This window comes from Pan paniscus, chromosome 6, assembly GCF_029289425.2.
Source record: "Pan paniscus chromosome 6, NHGRI_mPanPan1-v2.0_pri, whole genome shotgun sequence".
Classification (NCBI taxonomy): domain Eukaryota; kingdom Metazoa; phylum Chordata; class Mammalia; order Primates; family Hominidae; genus Pan; species Pan paniscus.
In genome coordinates, this window is record NC_073255.2 from 82,387,995 (window position 1) to 82,406,778 (window position 18,784).

The 18,784-nt window shown below is 43.4% G+C and overlaps 1 protein-coding gene across 5 annotated transcripts in view; it reads left to right on the forward strand.

The window, feature by feature from the left end:
* The window catches only part of LOC100969148 (S-adenosyl-L-methionine-dependent tRNA 4-demethylwyosine synthase TYW1), a 246,532-nt gene that overhangs the window by 97,981 nt on the left and 129,767 nt on the right, over positions 1 to 18,784 (forward strand). For all 5 annotated transcript variants that reach the window (XM_034964192.3, XM_055115061.2, XM_034964194.4 and 2 more), the window contains one exon: positions 7,224 to 7,401. In XM_034964192.3, coding sequence (XP_034820083.2) covers positions 7,224 to 7,401 — 178 coding nt within the window. The remainder of the gene's footprint in view (positions 1 to 7,223; positions 7,402 to 18,784) is intronic.

Genomic DNA, 18,784 nt, shown 5'->3' on the forward strand with positions numbered 1-18,784 from the left:
AAACTATCACAAGGACAGAAAACCAAACACCGCATGTTCTCACTCATAGGTGGGAACTGAACAATGAGAACACTTAGACATAGGAAGGGGAACATCACACATCGGGGCATGTCATGGGTTGGGGGGAGGGGGGAGGGATAGCATTAGGAGATACACCTAATGTAAATGACGAGTTAACGGGTACAGCACGCCAACGTGGCACATGTTTACATATGTAACAAACCTGCACATTGCTCACATGTACCCTAGAACTTAAAGTATAATAATAATAAAAAAGAAATTTAGAGGCTGTTTCAATTTCTGTCATATTTCCTTGAGGACAGTGCAAGAAGACATGAAGTGGAGCCCTTGAGGCTTTGTTTTTGGGAGGACCAGTGTAACAGCCTCTGGCAGAGAGCAAGAAATAGAAACATGCTCTTATGAAGGAGAGAACCAAGGTTTTACATAAGCTTCTCAATATCTTACTTTGAGAGAATCAGGATAACTTTAAAATCTAAGAATCCATTACTTTAAAAAGTTGATCATCAAGAATTTTTTTTGTCTTGTATTTTGTTTGTTTTTGTGATTGTCTAAATGGGGGAATATGATTATGATATTTTTATTTGTAGCTTTCTGGAAAGGATGGCTTTGGTGTCTTTGCTTCCAGGTTTCCTCCTGTCCTCGCTGGCTGCTCTGTGGTAGTGCCCTTTGTTGATCCCTCTTCCTCTCCCCAGAACTGTGAGTGTTGTAGGACTCAGTCCGTGGTCCTCCTCCCTGTCCTGTTAGGCCCAATGCTTGCTTTGTCTGAGTTGATGGCAGCCATGTTGCTGGAGCCAAACACTTTGTAGAAATCATTGAGCCCTCTCACTTTCTCATACCCTACATCCAATCCATTTGAAAATCCCTCTTGATGATACCTTGAAAGTAGAGCCAGCTGATTGACTTTGCCACCTCCACTATCGTGCCACCTCCAGTGTCACCACCTTGGTCCAAGCCACCATTTCCTTTTTGTATTATATTATAGTCTGTCGGCAGATTATCCTCTCTCCTTGCCCCTCTGTTCTCAACGGAGAACCCGGTGTGATCTACTTAAAACAAAAATTAGTTTATGCCACCCTCTTCTCAAAATCCTGCATTGGCTACCCATGTGACTCAGGTTCCCTAGACATAATCAGGCAGGCTCCCACCTTGGGGTCTTTCCTCCAACTGGAATGCTCTTCCGTCTTTGCCCTCTTGGCCTACTCCCTCACCTCCTCCAACTACACTCCCCTTTTCAGCAAGACTTATCCTGACCAGCCTGATTGACAGGTCAGCCTGCCTCTTTTTCCTCTTGGCACCCCACATCTTCATTGCCCTGCTCTTTCTTTTCTTTTCCACGTGCCTATCACCTTCTTCTTTTTTTTTTTTTTTTTTTTTTTTGAGACGGAATCTCACCCTGCTGCCAAGCCTGGAGTGCAGTGGTGAGATCTCGGCTCACTGCAACCTCCGCCTCCTGGGTTCAAGCAATTCTCCTGGCTCAGCCTCCCGAATAGCTGGGATTACAGGCACCTGCCACCATGCCCGGCTAATGTTTTTAAATTTTTGGTAGAGATGGGGTTTCACCATGTTGGTCAGGCTGGTCTTGAACCCCTAACCTCATGATCCACCTGCCTCAGCCTCCCAAAGTGCTGAGATTACAGGCGTGAGCCACCACGCCCGGCCCAAAACTTCATCTTTACCAAAAATTTTTTAAAAAAATTAGCCAAGTGTGGTGGCATATGCCTGTGGTCCTAGCACCTGAGGAGGCAGAGGTAGGAGGGTCACCTGAGCCCAGGAGATTGAGGCTGCAGTCAGCCTGATCACATCACTGCACTCCAGCCTGGGTGACAGAGGCAGACCTTGTCTAAAAAAAAGAAATAATAATAATTGAATTTATTTTTCAGTTCACAAAATAAAAACATTTGCAGCTAGCACGTTTTGAATGTGTATGTTGGGCCTGGCACCCCATTAAGTATTTCATGTAGCTTATTTCATTTAATTGTTATAATAGCTGTATGTGTGTATGTAAAATCTCCATTTTAAAGATCAGGGAATGGGCTTGGAGAGGGTGAGAGAGGCTTGACCAAGGATATAAAACTACCTTCGCGGTGGAGCTAGAGTGTGAACCCGGTGCATCTGAATCCCAGTGGCCAGGGCCTAGCCGATGCTCCTTCCACTTTCTGAGTTTTAGGTTGGTTTTGGAGTTCAGGTTCAACTGCCTTTCTACTCAGCTGCTCATGGTGGGGATTATAGTTAATGATATGCTTTTTGAAAAGCAAATGTTATGCTTAATGCTGAGTTGTCTTGGCAACATAGAATGAGCTTAAGGATCAAATTTTATTTGAAAACCTTGTTTTACTTGAGTTAAGATCTTAGATTCCAATAACCTAAAAAATTATTCATCCATCCAAAAATACTGACACGAAATACATTCTTACAATTGCAGTTACCTAGTCATAAAAGAAGACATCACCTGTCATGCTTAGATTGTTCTCATTTTGGTCTGTACTCTGTTGCTTTGATCTCTTGGGGATTTACTTGCACTTTGTGTTTTATTTTATTTATTATTTTGTATTAGGGGTACATGTGCATGTTATTTACATCGGTGTATTGTGCACTGCGGGAATTAGGCTTCTTGCATACCCATTACTCAAATAGTGAACATTGTACCTGATTGGTAATTTTTCAACTCTCACCCCGTCCCATCCTCTTTTGGAGTCTCTAGTCTCTATTATTTCCATCTTTAGGTCTGTGTGTACCCATTGGTTAGTTCCCACTTAAAAGTGAGAACGTGTGATATTTGATGTTCTGTTTTTTAGTTCACCTAGGATGATGGCCTCCAGCTTCATCCATGTTCCTGTAAGGACATGATTTTGTTCGTTTTTATGGCTGCATAGTATTCCATGGTGTATAGGTACCATATTTTCTTTATCCAGTCAACCGTTGATGGACACTTAGGTCATGGTTTCATGACTTTTAGCTATTGTGAATAGTGCTGCGATGAACATACGAGTGGGTACAGGTTTTTTTTAATATAATGATTTCTTTTCCTTTGGTTAGATACCCGGTAATGGGTTGCTAGGTTGGATGGTAGTTCTATTTTTAGTTCTTTGAGAAATCTCTCTATAGAGGTTGAACTAATTTACATCCCCACCAACAGTGTGTAATCCACGCCAATTCTGTTGTTTTGCTTTAATAATAGCCATTCTGACTAGTATAAGATGATATCCCATTGTAATTTTAATTTGCATTTCTCTGCAAATGATTATTAGTAATGCTGAGTGTTTTTTTCACGTAACTTACACTTTCGTATTTCTAAGGTGTGGGAGGAAGAGAGAGAGAGAATTAGAGTGTGTGTGTGTGTGTGTGTGTGTGTGTGTGTGTGTGTGTGTGTCAAGCACAGCTGACACCAATACCTTAACTTAAACATACCCAGAGAATGACTGTATGTTCTAAGAAGAATGTGTGTTCTGAGCTCTGAACTAGGAGATCCAGGAGTGGCCAACCTGGGGATTCATTCTCTTTGTTTTTTTATTTTGGACAGATCATTCTCTATCTATGAGGAACATCTGAATCCCTAGCGCTTCCTGTGGAATGCAGGTTGTACAGGGGATCAAGGCCCGTTGTTTTGGGTTAAATAAAGTGGTGCCTGGTGGAGATTGCTGGTGGGGGGGTACTAAGTGAAAATGATGTATAAACTGCATGATTTTTTTTTTTCCAGACAGGGTCTTGTCCTGTTGCCCAGGCTAGAGTGCAGTGGCGCAGTCTCAGCTCACTGCAACCTCCGCCTCCTGGGTTCAAGTGATTCTTCTGCCTCAGCCTCCCGAGTAGCTGGGCCTACAAGCATGCACCACCACGCCTGGCTAATTTTTGTATTTTTAGTAGAGATGAGGTTTTGCCATGTTGGCTGAGCTGGTCTTGAACTCCTGACCTCAACTGATGCACCCATCTCGGCCTCACTAAGTGCTGGGATTACAGGCATGAGCTGCCGTGCCCAGCCGAACTGCATGCTTTTTACAAGCAACTGTGGTTCTCCTGCCCAGCCCACTGCCACTGGACTGCCCTGTTTGTGAGTTTGTGAGTCCCTTCAATAAACCCTATGTCTTGGCTGGGCATGGTGGCTCACGCCTGTAATCCCAGCACTTTGGGAGGCTGAGGCAGGCCAACATAGTGAAACCCCATCTCTACTAAAAATACAAAAAAAAAAAAAAAAAAAAAAAGCCAGACGTGGTGGTGTGCGCCTGTAATCCCAGATACTGAGGAGGCTGAGGCAGGAGAATTGCTTGAACCCGGGAGGCGGAGGTTGCAGTGAGCTGAGATCACGCCATTGCACTCCTGCCTGGGCAACAAGGCGAGACTCTTGTCTCGAAAACAACAACAACAACAACAACAACGACAACAACAACAACAGCAGCCCCTATGTCTCGTTCACTGGCTCTGCATCTCTTTGCCAGCCCCTCACACGTGGTGCTATCCCTACTGAAGTCAATGAGGGTCTGGCGGAACAGTGTGTCTAAAATAAAATCACTTTCTGAAAACTGAGGCACAACTGAGCAGTGAAATTTAACTTTATTTCGCCCACATTCTTTGTTACTGTTGTTAAGGTGACAGTGACTGGGATCGAATCAGTTTCATAAACGAGGATAAAGGTGGTAATAGCAAATCGTTAATGAACATTTCTTGTGTGCCAGACACTCCGCTAAGGCCTTTACATGCATTATCTCATTTAATCCCAACAAAAATTCTTCAAGGTACTTACCATTCACAGGTAAGAAAGTTATGTTTCAAAGATGGCCAATATATATAATGGCTGGGCATGGTGGCTTACGCCTGTAATCCCAGCACTTTGGGAGGCTGAGGCGGGCAGATCACGAGGTCAGGAGATCAAGACCATCCTGGCCAACATGGTGAAACCACATCTCTACTAAAAATACAAAAAATTAGCCGGGCATGGTGGTGGGCACCTGTAGTCCCAGCTACTCGGGAGGCTGAGGCAGGAGAATGGCTTGAACCGAGGAGGTGGAGCTTGCAGTGAGCTGAGATTTTGCCACTGCAATCCAGCCTGGGTGATGGAGCGCAACTCCATCTCAAAAACAAACAAACAAACAAAACAAAGATGTCCAATAGGAGTCGGAGAAGACACATGAACACGCTTCTCCCCTAGGCCCAAGCTCCATGAGGAACCCCTATCCTGCAGAGAGAATATATTCTTCAAAAGGAACCTAGAAATCATTGATTTAGAACTATCAGGAGTCAAGGTGATACATATTTTTTCTTTGTTTTTTTTTTTAACTCTTAAGTTCAGGGGTACAAGTGCAGGTTTGTTACATAGGTAAACTTGTGTCATGGGGGTTTGTTGTACAGATTATTTCATCACCCGGGTGTTAAGCCCAGTACCCATTAGTTGTTTTTCCTGATCCTCTCCCTTCTCCCACCCTCCACCCTCTGATAGGCCCCAGTGTGTGTCATTCCCCTCTATGTGTTCATGTGTTCTTAGGATACATATTTTTGCCTATTTACACTCTTTCCAAGTCTTTCACATTCTCTGTTAGACTGAAGGACTTTTAGGACAGCATATCTCGTAATGCCTTCTACATTGAGTCAAGAGCAGTACCTGACAAACCAAGCTGCATGCTGGAATCACACGGAGAGCCCTTTAGAAATCCTGATGCATGAGGCCCCTCCCCAGAGACTGTGATTTAATATGTTTGGGATATGGCCTGGACATTGGGATTCTTAAATGTTTTTTGGGTAATTCCAGTGTCCAGCTAGGATTCAGAACGAGTGGTGTGTGCTAGTGGCTACTAAACTTGTCTACACATTGGAATCACCTGGGGGGCTTCAGAAACTGCGAATTGCCTGCACCCCTCCGCCAGAGATTGGCGTTTAGTTGATCTGAGCTGTGGCCTGGATTGTGGGAATTTTAAGATTCCAAGGTGATTCCAATGTGCAGACAGGTTGGGCCCCTCTGGTTTCATGCAGTAGCTTTTAGCCTTGGCTATACGTAACAACCATCTGAGAAGCTTCAACAAAACTTATTGCCCAGCCTTGCACTCACTCTGATGAAACAGACTCTTTAGAGGTGGACCTAGGTGGCAGTATTTTTGGTTTTTTTGGAGACGGAGTCTCACTCTGTTGCCCAGGCTGGAGTGCGGTGGCACCGTCTCCTCTCACTGCAATCTGTGCCTCCTGGGTTCAAGCGATTCTCCTGCCTCAGCCTCCCGAGTAGCTGGGATTACAGGCATCTGCCACCACGCCCAGCTAATTTTTGCATTTTTAGTAGAGACAGGGTTTCACCATGTTGCCAGGCTGGTGTTGAACTCCTGACCTCAAGTGATCTGCCCACCTTGGCCTCCCAAAGTGCTGGGATTACAGGTGTGAGCCACTGCGCCCAGCCTATTTTTGTTTTTTGAGACAGGCCTTGCTCTGTCATCCAGGCTGGAGTGCAGTGGCATGATAGTGGTTCACTGCAGCCTCAATCTCCCAGACTCAAGTGATCTTCCCACCTCAGCCTCCCAAGTAGTTGGGACCACAGACATGTGCCACCATGCCCAGCTATTTTTTTTTTTTAATTTTTAGTAGTAGCAAGGTCTCACTATATTGCCCAGGCTAGTTTTGAACTCCTTGGCTCAAGCAATCCTCCTGCCTTGGCCTCCCAAAGTGCTGGGATTACAGGTGTGAGCTACTGTGCCTGGCCTGTAGAAGTATTTTTTGCAGCTCCTCAGGTGATTCCAGTATGAAGTATGAATTATGAAGTATTCCAGTATGAAGCCAAAGATAAGAACGATTAGGTCTCTTCTTTTTCTCTCCTATACAGCTTTGGACCAACTACATTTACTTTCCCAGTTCAGGATACTTGAGGAATGATTGGTCTAGAAGAAGCTTGTTCTTATGCAGATATACTGAGTTCATTTTCTTAGATCAACATGAAAGAATGCAAAGCTAAGCAAATTATGCAAAGGGACTTATTCTGCATTCCAGATAATTAGCCAACAAAGCTAGTTTTGCCTGCTTGTATTGATGTAGTTTAACTGGTACCAAAACTAAGAATGAGGTTACTGACTGATTTTTCTGATTTAATAATTCTAGTCCTGCCCTGCCCTTTAGCCTTTGTTTTGTATTCTTTGATATCAAAAATGAATTTGCTCTATAAAATCAAAGCATCGTTAAGTGACATCCTCTATCTGTGCCTTATGTAGCTGGGTCCTTCTCACTGTATTCTCCAGGAGTACCGGGCGTCAAAGCAGAACGCTTTGAAGAAGGAATGACGGTAAAGCACTGTGCATTGTCCCTCGTGGGAGAACCAATAATGTACCCAGAGATCAACAGGTTTTTGAAGCTACTCCACCAGTGTAAAATCTCCAGCTTCCTGGTCACAAATGCACAATTTCCTGCGGAAATCAGGTGAGTTCTCCAGCCTATGGAGAGATGCTGCTTGAATCTATGTTTCACTGCAAAGTAAAACTAATAGGCATTAATGCAATCAAATAGGATTTATTGATTACTTACTACATACAAATGTTGGGCTTTGGGAGGTGAAGATGGTCCTGCTCTTCAAAATCTGTTCTATTAGGCACAACAACATTAGTAAAAAGACTAGAGGCACAGATACGTCGCTAGGGGAATTCAAAAGAGAATGAATTTTTTTTTTTCCAAATGGGAGAGGCAGGGTAAAACTTACCAGAGAAGCTGTCATTTAATTTTTTTTTTTTTGAGTCGGAGTCTCACTCTGTCTCCCCGGCTTGAGTGCAGTGGCGTGATCATGGCTCACGGCTACCTCCGCCTCCCAGGTTCAAGTGATTCTCCTGTCTCAGCCTCCTGAGTAGCTGGGTCTACAGGCACCTGGCACCATGCCCAGCTAATTATTTTATTTTATTTTTTAATAGAGATGGGCTTTCACCATGTTGGCCAAACTGGTCTTGAACTCCTTACCTCAAGTGATCCTCCTGCCTCAGCCTCTGAAAGTGCTGGCATTACAAGTGTGAGCCACTGCGCCTGGCCTAATTTTTATCTTTATGTCTGGGATTGGTACTTGAGAAGGTTGGAAACTATATTGTTGTTAATAAGGAACTTCCTGAGAAAGACATGGAGTTGGGGTATTTGTGATAACCATTATGTAAGTGTAGTTTATTTAGACCACAGAATGTGTGAAAGAGAGTGGCAGGTGGAAGTCAAGTTAGAAAGGTTGGGATTAGATGGTCTAGGACTTCAAATGCGGTCCTTTGGAAAGATCTTGTTTCCTGCAGAGCAGTCTGCTGGCATGGTATGCAACTGGGGAGACAAGAAGCAGCAGGAACCTAGATAGGAGATTATGATGTTTGCTTAGGTCAGAGTTATAAGGGTGGAAGCAAGTCAGTGTGAATGAGGGAGTCTTAAAAAAGATGCTGTTAAGCCAGGCGTGGTGGCTCATGCCTGTCATCCCAGCACTTTGGGAGACTGAGGCTGGTGGATCACCTGAGGCTGAGAGTTCAAGACCAGTCTGACCAACATGGGGAAACCCCGTCTCTACTAAAAATACAAAATTAGCTGGGCATGATGGTGCATGCCTGTAATCCCAGCTACTCGGGAGGCTGAGGCAGGAGAATCGCTTGAACCCGGGAGGCGGAGGTTTCAGTGAGCCGAGATCGCACCATTGCACTCCAGCCTGGGCAACAAGAGTGAAACTCTGACTCAAAAAAAAAAAAATGCTATTGAAGGATTGCTAGGTATGATTGGCAAACTGCTTGTATGGCTTTGAGAGGCTAGCGGAGAAGAGGACTAGGTAATTACACTGAGGGTTCCAGCCATGTTGATTGCTAGGATTATGGGGCCCCATAACAGCAGAGGGCTCTTGTAAGGAAGGGTCAGGTTTAGTTGGTAGGATGATGAGGTTGGGTTGGATGACTTAAGGGAGGGCTCTCCTTATAGGGATGATCAAAGGCATCTCCTGGGGCCTCTGGGGAAATGATCTGTTTTTGTGTCATACTGGGACTAGGCACATGCTGTAACACCAAAAGTATTATAAAATTTACTCATCTGTTATGTATTGGTGTTTTCCCCAATTAGACTGCAAGTTCCTTGAGGTCAAGACCTCTGCTTATTTATCTCGGTGCATTTTTTGCCTGGCGCACTAAAGGTGCTCAGTACATGGGTAGTGAAATATTGGGGAAATAGGAAAAAAAAAAGATCTTTTTGAATTCAAGTTTGTTTCGTAAACACTGGCCAATAAAGTATAAGATTGTAAGAATTAAAGGGGCAGGGCGCGGTGACTCACACCTGTAATCCCAGCACTTTGGGAGGCCGAGACGGGTGGATCACGAGGTCAGGAGATTGAGACCATCCTGGCTAACATGGTGAAACCCCGTCTCTACTAAAAATACAAATACAAATAATAATAATAATAATAATAAGCCAGGCATGGTGGCAGTTGTCTGTAGTCCCAGCTAGTCGGGAGGCTGAGGCAGGAGAATGGCGAGAACCTGGGAGGTGGAGCTTGCAGTGAGCCAAGATCACGCCACTGCACTCCAGCCTGGGCTACAGAGCAAAAAAAAAAAAAACAAAAAAAGAGTTAAAGAAAGAGGAGAGAAACACGAAGGGCTGCTTAACAGTTAACAGGTTTATTCTGAACCTGGGAGGGACTTCTGACTGAGTTAGGTCAGAAGCCACACTCTGTTACAGACTAAGAGTTTTCAAGGATTCAGGGCGGGTGAGTTTATCAGAAGCCTGTACTGCTTCTGTGTCTCTTTGTTGTGCTTATGTGGGAGGGAGAGGTGGTGTGTGTCTGTTCCCATACCTCTTTCTGCAGCCGCAGGCATACCCCTGAGTCTGCTTTTAGCTGCCCTATCTTAGTGCACCTGAACGGAAAGGAATGTGCTTATTAAGGCCCACTGTTTTACTGGGGCCCAGTGTATGAGGGTGAAGTTTGGCAGTTACCCAAGAGACTTTTCCCTTACCTCCCTCTGTGCCCCAGGAGTCTTATCTGTGTTTTACTGTCTGCTGTTTCTGGCTGCTTGTAGTTGGAAGTGATTTCCTTGAATGCGTGAAGCTAGAAAGGGAGGTGGAACTTAAAGTGGCGGGGTTTATCCGAGATGACGGTGCTCCTGCTCTGTCAAAGATGTGAAAAAAGGTGAAAATATTTGCAAAAAATTAAGATCACGGTTATTTCTAGAAAGATTGATCACATACATTCGCACACGCAGAGTCAGCTTGAAATATTTATTTATTTATTTTTGAGACAAAGTCTAGCTTTGTCGCCCAGGCTGGAGTGCAGTGGCACAATCTTGGTTCACTGCAACTTCCGCCTCCCAGATTCAAGCGATTCTCCTGCCTCAGTCTCCCCAGTAGCTGGGACTACAGGTGCACACCACCACACCAGCTAAAAGATGGGGTTTCACCATGTTGGTCAGGCTGGTTTCAAACTCCTGACCTCAAGTGATACACCTGCCTCGGCCTCCCAAAGTGCTGGGATTACAGGCGTGAACCACCGAGCCCAGCCTGAAATTTAATGTCGTAGGAAATCGAAGAGTTGATTAAAATTATTAGCTACCAGGCAATAATATGAAAATCAGTGTATTGTCATAAAGATATCTAAGGTATTACGTTTTGAAGTTGTATAAAAAGGTGAAGTTAAAATGTTTTTAAAAAGTCAATGTGTCTATTTTACATAGGGTTGCCATTTCTGTTTTTAAACTTTAGTTGGGTTTTAAATTCCTGAATTTTCACATGGCTCATGTGGGGGACATTGGGATAGAATGGTGTTTGGGGTATATGCATAAAAAAAGGGAGTCTGTCTTAAATTAAAGGCATATATCCCCCAAAAGAATGGAATCTGTTAGTAGTAGGATATAGAAATTTTTTGCAAAATGATAACCAGAGAAGATGTTTCATTGTTTGATCATGAATGGAATTGTCTGTGACTGCCATCATGGATTGAGGAAAATTATAGAGTATGATATAAGATATTTACCCGAAAACGTCCAACAAAATGCCGGCCACATTTGGTAGATGTTATCGAGTCTCTCTTTCCCTCTCTTGCTGGTGAGTCTTCTCAGGCCTGCAGAGGGATTGTGGAATACGACAAGATGTTCGTACTAGCCTTGATTGCCATCTTCAACAAACAAATGAGATAGGATGGCATATGATTCCAAAGAAATAATTCTTCATTTACTAAACCTGACTGGGAAATGAGGAGGGAGACAAAAAGGAAGAAGTAAGGTGGCAGGATTGGGCTAATAGGAAGATGAGCAAATTTCTCCGATCCTGAAAATGAGAGTTTAAAAAGTGGATGGGTTTACTCTATCAGGAATCATCAAGAAAGAAGGAATGCTTAGGAAATAGAGGTTACGCTTTTGGAATTTTTTTTTTTTTTTTTTTTTGAGATGGAGTCTCGCTCTGTCACCCAGGCTAGAGTGCAGTGGCGCCATCTCGGCTCACTACAAGCTCCGCCTCCAGGGTTCAAGTGATTCTCCTGCCTCAGCCTCCCGAGTAGCTGGGACTACAGGCACCCACCACCACGCCCAGCTAATTTTTTGTATTTTTAGTAGAGACGGGTTTCACCGTGTTAGCAGGATGGTCTCGATCTCCTGACCTCGTGATCCGCCCGCCTTGGCCTCCCAAAGTGCTGGGATTATAGGCGTGAGCCATCACGCCCGGCCACGCTTTTGGATTTTTAAAGCATCCTTGAAGCTCCTAATATGAAGGGTGCTGTGCTTCAGGGAATAAGCAGGCAAATTGTGTTGCATTTTTTAGGGTATGTCCTTCCCTGGAACAAGACAGAATATGTAGAAAGTAGCCATTCTAGATTCAGATCTCAAAAAGTGGGCATGTCTTTGTTATCCGTTGAAATACCTATCTAGAAAGAGAAGAACAAAAGCAAGTCTGAGATCTACAGATTACTGCTTGGATATGGGAAGAATTTCTGATAATGGAACTCTGGTAGACATGGGTTGAGGACATAATCTTTCAGCTTACCTTTTTCTGAAACAGAGCAGTCCTCCTGGCTTGGGAATAATGTGTGTCCAAATGTTAGGAAGTCCTAAGTATAAGACAACCCTCCTAGCCCCACATTTTCCCAATGAAAGATTTGAATTATCTAGAAAAAACTTCAAAAACAAAATGATTAGGATTGCCATGCTAGATATTATGACGTGTCATAAAACCACAAGTTTCAAACACTCTGGGCTATAGAGTAGTGAAACAAGATAGTCTTCAGACAGCCTTTACTTTTAAACTAATACTTTCAGGACTTGAGGCCTCTCTGAATTAAACTAAGGACGCTCCCTGCCAACCCCCATATCCCAAGAGAAAACAGAAAGAAAAAGTTTTCTAAGAGGAGATAATCTTACTTATTTCTGTGAATAGGAGGAATCAAAATACCAGTTGTCTCTGGTGTCTTAGTTTCTTTCAGAAAAATAAGGCTGTAGATTAACTAATAGAACACAGAGGCCATGTATTTTGGAAGTTTCCTTTAATGTTGATAATGCTAATTCTATACAGCAAGTCAGCTCATACAGCAAGTCAACAAGTTCAGCTATTTGCTGAGCCTCTTGCAGCCATGTCATCTTTGAGCACACTGTAAGAATTAAAGAAAGAAGAGAGAAACAAGAAGGGCAGCTTGACAGTCAATAGGTTTATTTTAAACCTGGGAGGGGCTTTTGACCTTACACACACACTAGGAAGTAATAATGTTCTCTGGGTGGTTGGGTGGCCTATTTATTTTTTATTTTTTTAATTAGAATTTCTTTTTCTAAGTAACTGCAATACCACCTGTACTCTGGTATCTTTTCAGGGGAATCTAGACTTTGTCAATTGTCTGTATTATATTCAGGCTAGTGGCTTTTTCAGGGTACTAAACCTTTCCCTAAAAGGGTTTCAGTCTTCCCTCCAGCTCCAAAGCATGTAACTGTGTATTAGTCTGTTCTTGCATTGCCATAAGGAATTAACTGAGACTGGGTAATTTGTGAAGAAAAGAGGTTTAATTGGCTCACAGTTCTGCGGGTTGTACAGGAAGCACGGCAGGGGAGGCCTCAGGAAACTTAAAATCATGGCGGAAGGCAAAGGGGAAAGCAGGCACATCTTCACACAGCAGGAGGAAGAGAATGAAGGGGGAAGGGAAATGTTACACACTTTTAAACAACCAGATCTCGTGAGAACTTACTCATTATCACGAGAACAGCAAGGGGGAAGTCCCCATCACCCAGCCATCTCCCACCAGGCCCCTCCTCCAACATTGAGGATTATGAATTCAACATGAGATTTGGGTGGGGACAGAGCCAGATTATATCAGACTCTTTACTAACAGTTCTGCCCCTTAGAGGAGTTTTCACAGTGCGTGGTCCACCAGGACTTTTGGGAGAGCCAGGTATTTGTTGTGGATGCTGTGTAGAAGCAAACACCTTAGGCAAATGAGAAAGCTTTTGCTCTCTGAGTAGCTGTATGCTTTTGTCAAAACAGAGGTTAATAAAAGTGACAAGAATGTGTAACACACTTCATGTTAATAGGCCTGGTGGTGATTAGACAAGAAAAAAGCCATTTCTTGATAGGAAGGTACTGATATATTTTAATATGTGTCAGTTCTCTTTTGCTGCAACCACCCACCTCAAACTAACTAACATTAATTTATTTAGCTCATAATTCTTCAGATCAGCCTGGAAGTCTTTTGGTCTTGGGTGACTTTGCTGGTTGATGATGGGCTGGGCTGGGGCCCAGGGGCCTCTATTCACATGGCCTCTCATCCCCCAGCAGCTATGCTGCACTTTATCACAGGGTGGCAGGGTTTCAAAGAGCAGCGAGGGGGGCAAGCCCCAATGCACGAGCATCTTTCAAGCCTTTGCTTGTATCACATTTGCTCACTTCCCATGGACCAAAGCTAGTCACACGGTGGAGCTTCAAGTCAATGAGAAGGCACTCAGATCTACAGGGCAGGGGCACTTGGGTACTGGGACAGGAGGAGTCGATGGCCACATTTACAGTCTACATACAGCACAACAGACCACACTTGTCAAGGAGTATAACCTTGAACCTACTGGGGCTCAGTATTCTTCAGAAACTCAGTTGATGATTATAATTATGTGAATAGCCCAGATGATATGCAATCCATTTTCTCCTTAAGCCCAGAGGTCTCAAGCCCTCCGTTGATAAGAAGTAGGTTTTGCTTTTCCTACAGCCTGTTTATCACTTTTTTTTGGAGCCAACATTGAAAAACCAAGAGGTTTTACATAAAATCTGGACTTTTGACTTTGAAAAGATGATCTGGCAAAAGTTGTCAAGAGCCAAGGAGTGCTTATCTTTTCCAGGAAGCCCTGTGGTTTTCAGTTTCCCACACTCCTCCCGTCTTGCTGTTTCTTCAGCCCTGAGGCTGAGTGTCATCTGCCACTTGTCAGAGGAATTGCACGGTTGATTTTCTTATAGCAGAGAAATTCCTGTCACCATTTCTAAAAAAGTGAAATAATGAAAGGTAGACTGAGAGGCCACATAGTCCCAGAAAAATGGAAGAAAGCATATCACTTTGAGTAAGGAGAGAATATTCTTGTGTGTTTCATATGCAGTCTGCATTTTGGTACACAAAGAACTTTTGAGAGAGGAGAGAATATTCTTTTTTTTTTTTTTTTTTTTGGAGATGGAGGAGTTTTGCTCTTGTTGCCCAGGCTGGAGTACACTGGTGCGATCTCGGCTCACCACAACCTCCACTTCCCGGGTTCAAGTGATTCTCCTGCCTCAGCCTCCCAGGTAGCTGGGATTACAGGCATTTGCCACCACACCCGGCTAATTTTGTATTTTTAGTAGAGACGGGGTTTCTCCATGTTGGTCAGGCTGGTCTCAAACTCCCGACCTCAGGTGATCCGCCCACCTTGGCCTCCCAAAGTGCTGGGATTACAGGCGTGAGCCACTGTGCCTGGCTGGAGAGAATATTCATGTATGTTTCATATGCAATCCGCATTTTGATACACAAAGAATTCTTTTCCGTCTTAAAAGTGGCTTACTTGACTCACATTATTTCCTTGGTCCCTGTAGACATGTGAGTTTAGAACTTTGTTCCAGAACACTGTACCATCTGTGCATTCAGCTTTGCAGTCCTAGAGAGGTGCATCACAGCTGATGTTATTGCTGCGATGGAAGACTCCATGGAGTCATTTCTTATACATAGCTCCACGCTGTAATGCTGACGACACCTTGTAAAAGCAGATCTCTGTATGGCATCGTGTTGTAAGGCAAGGAAGTTGTTGAGGAGGATGTTTCCCAACACTGAATAGCTTCTTCCCTCTGAGGAACCTCAGAGAACTGGTTTGTTCTTATCTTGTGGACATTTGAATCCTGAAACAGCATCTCCCACTTCATGAGTGTGCCAGAGTTCAGAGTCAAATTTGTAGTCATTTGTAGACTTACAAACTCTTATTTTCATATTTAGTCCACGTTAACTGTTATGTATCATAATCATCTATTTTACATTATTTTAAAATTTACATTTAGAATCTCATAGCTCTTTTTTGGTTAGTACTGTAAATCTAAAGCTTTTTGGCTGCTAGCAGGTTTATCATAAGAAGACAGAGCTGTGTTCAGCATTTAACTATGACATGATTAACTTCTCAGACTCACCTCCTGCTCCCAAATTTCATCCCTGTGTACGTTTACTTTCGAACACCTTTTCATTGAAACTATGTAGGAACTTTATTCTCTTTCCTCTGCTACTTCTGTATTTCTGTTTTGTTTGCTTTGTGTTTTGTTTTCTTTAGTTTTTGCTGAGACATTCACCCCATCTTTTAGAGAACCTCTATAAACTGGATGTCTCTTTACGTGTTAGGTGCATAGTATATGTTTGAAGAGATGAGTGAAGTTTAATAAACATGCAGTTTTCTTGTATGTGTTAGCTCAAAATGGTTCCAGAAAACAGCTACAATGAAATGAAGATTGAATATTGCCTGATTCTTTCAATAGAAGTTTCTTGCAATAGAAGTAAATACTGCCTGAGCCTTTCAATAGAAGTTTCAGTAGAAGTAAATACGGCCTGATTCTTTCAATAGAAGTTCCCCGACCCCCAGCCTATCTTGTTTGCACTAAACATATGAAGTTTAAAATCTAATTTTCTCTCCTGTCTTTGAATTCATGGAATATTTTTCTGAAACATGCATGTCTGGATGGGCTAAAGAGAGAGAGAGAAAGTGCAGAGAGGTGGCAAAAATCTTGGGCTGTGGGCTAGAAACGATCTAGGTTTGAATCTTGACTGGATCTCCTGGTGTCTTTCTGATGTTGGAGGATAACTTTTCAGTACCCGCTTTCCTCATTTGTAAAATGATAATAATAATAATGACTGCCTTATGGTGGCATTGCGAGTATGTGAGATAAGACATGAAACATGGAAGTTTCACCTTTGGCAAGGCAGGCTAAGTAATGTTGGTCAAAATATACTTTAAGGCAAAACCTGTTACTTGAGATAAGATTGACTTTTTTTTTTTTTTTTCTTCAGAGACAGGGTCCCATTATATTGGCCAGGCTGGTCTTGAACTCCTGTGCTCAAGTGATCCTCCCACCCTGGCCTCCCAAAGTGCTGGGATTACAGGTGGGAGCCACCATGCCTGGCCAAGATGGACTTTTTTTTTTTTTTTTAAGATAGAGTCTCATTCTGTCTCCTATGCTGGAGTGCAGTGGTGCGATCTGGGCTCACTACAACCTGCACCTCCCAGGTTCAAGCAATTCTCATGCCTCAGCCTCCCGAGTATCTGGGATTACAGGCATGCACCGCCATGCCCAGCTAATTTTTGTATTTATAGTAGAGACAGGGTTTCACCATGTTGGCCAGGCTGGTCTCAAATGCCTGACTTCAAGTGATTTGCCTGCCTTGGCCTCCCAGAGTGCTGGGATTACAAGAATGAGCTACTGCGCCCAGACAAGATGGACATTTCTTAATAATAAAACGTTAAGCCCACCAGAAACATAAAATCATATAACAACTCAAAATTTTTAACACTGAATAATATAGTCTCAAGATTGACAGACTACAAAGGGTGAGGAACAGTAGTAGATTTTTAACTGATTTCTCTCAAACTGATAAAATTAGTAGGAGTATTAAAGATTTGAACAATGGAATTAACAAATTTAACCTATATCACAGAAATAGAGCATTCCAACCAGTAACTTTGGAATACAGATTTTTTCTTTTTTCTTTTTTTTTTTTTTTGAGACAGGGTCTCACCCTGTCACCCAGCCTGGAGTGCAGTGGTGCAATCTTGGCTCACTGCAGCCGCTGCCTTTTGAGTTCAAGTGATTCTCCCACCTCACCATCCCCAGTAGCTGGGAATACCGGCGCGCGCTACCACACTGGCTAATTTTTTTATTTTCTGAGAGAAATGGGGTTTCACCATGTTGGCCAGGCTGGTCTCAAACTCCTGACCTCAGCTGCTTTGCCCGCCTTGGCCTCCCAAAGTGCTGGGATTACAGGCATGAGCCACTGTGTCTGGTCTGCATACAGATTCTTTTCAAGAGCACAGAACTTGTTCACAGAAAAATTACCAAATGGCCATTTGCTGAACATTATAGACATTTCAAAACAGGGTCGAAATTGTATAGAGCATGATATCTGAACACAATGGAATTAAACTAGAAACCAATACCAAGAGATAATTAGAATATTCTGGAATTTAAGCAACACACTTCTTATTTACTTGTGGGTCAAAAAGAAGTTACAGTGAAAATAGAAAATATATTGATGAGGCCGAGTGCGGTGGCTCACGCCTGTAATCCCAGCACTTTGGGAGGCCGAGGCGGGCGGATCACGAGGTCAGGAGATCGAGACCATCCTGGCTAACACGGTGAAACCCTGTCTCTACTAAAAATACAAAAAAATTAGCCGGGCGCAGTGGCGGGCACCTGTAGTCCCAGCTACTCGGGAGGCTGAGGCAGGAGAATGGTGTGAACCCGGGAGGCAGAGCTTGCAGTGAGCCGAGATAGTGCCACTGCACTCTGGCCTCGGCAAAAGAGCGAGACTCCGTCTCAAAAAAAAAAAAAAGAAAAAAAAGAAAATATATTGATGAATGATGATAGATAAGAAAACAAAATATGTGGGTTGGATGTCAGCAGAAATAGCAGAGCACAGACCTTAAAAATCTTGTTTCTCTGTGAAAACAATGAGAATACTGGCAAAAATGATCACAAGCGACTTTTTTTACCTGTGGAAATTAACCAAAGGCATGCAACAATGTGGGGAGCATATATTCACGAAAAAATGGTTGCATCTCAGTAAGAAAAAAGAGCTTTGTGATGTTAACTTGTTCTATTCCATTCTCACTTTCCCTAGCCTTGAAAACCAGTAGCTTGGCTGGGAGCAGTGGCTCACCCCTGTAATCCCAGCACTTTGGGAGGCTGAGGCGGGCGGATCATTTGAGGTCAGGAGTTCAAGACCAGCTTGACCTACATAGTGAAACCCTGTCTCAACTGAAATACAAAAGTTAGCCGGGTGTGGTGGCGGGCACCTGTAATCCCAGCTACTTGGGAGGCTGAGGCAAGAGAATCGCTTGAACCCAGGAGGTGGAGGTTGCAGTGAACTGAAATCGCACCATTGCACCCCAGCCTGGGGGATAGAGCAAGACTCCCTTTCAAAAGAAAATAAAAAAGAAAACCAGTAGCTCACAACCACAGTAAAAACCAGCAGCCCGGCCGCTGTGGGAGGGGGCAAAACAGAGTGGGAACTCCTTCAAAGTCTCATTCCTTGGAAATTGTCATTATATATGACTTGTATGGCAAACCTGGAAACTTTCTCTCACAGGGGTTGTCTTTATTTGAAGTGACTCAAGTTTGTCTGGTGCAAAAAACCTTT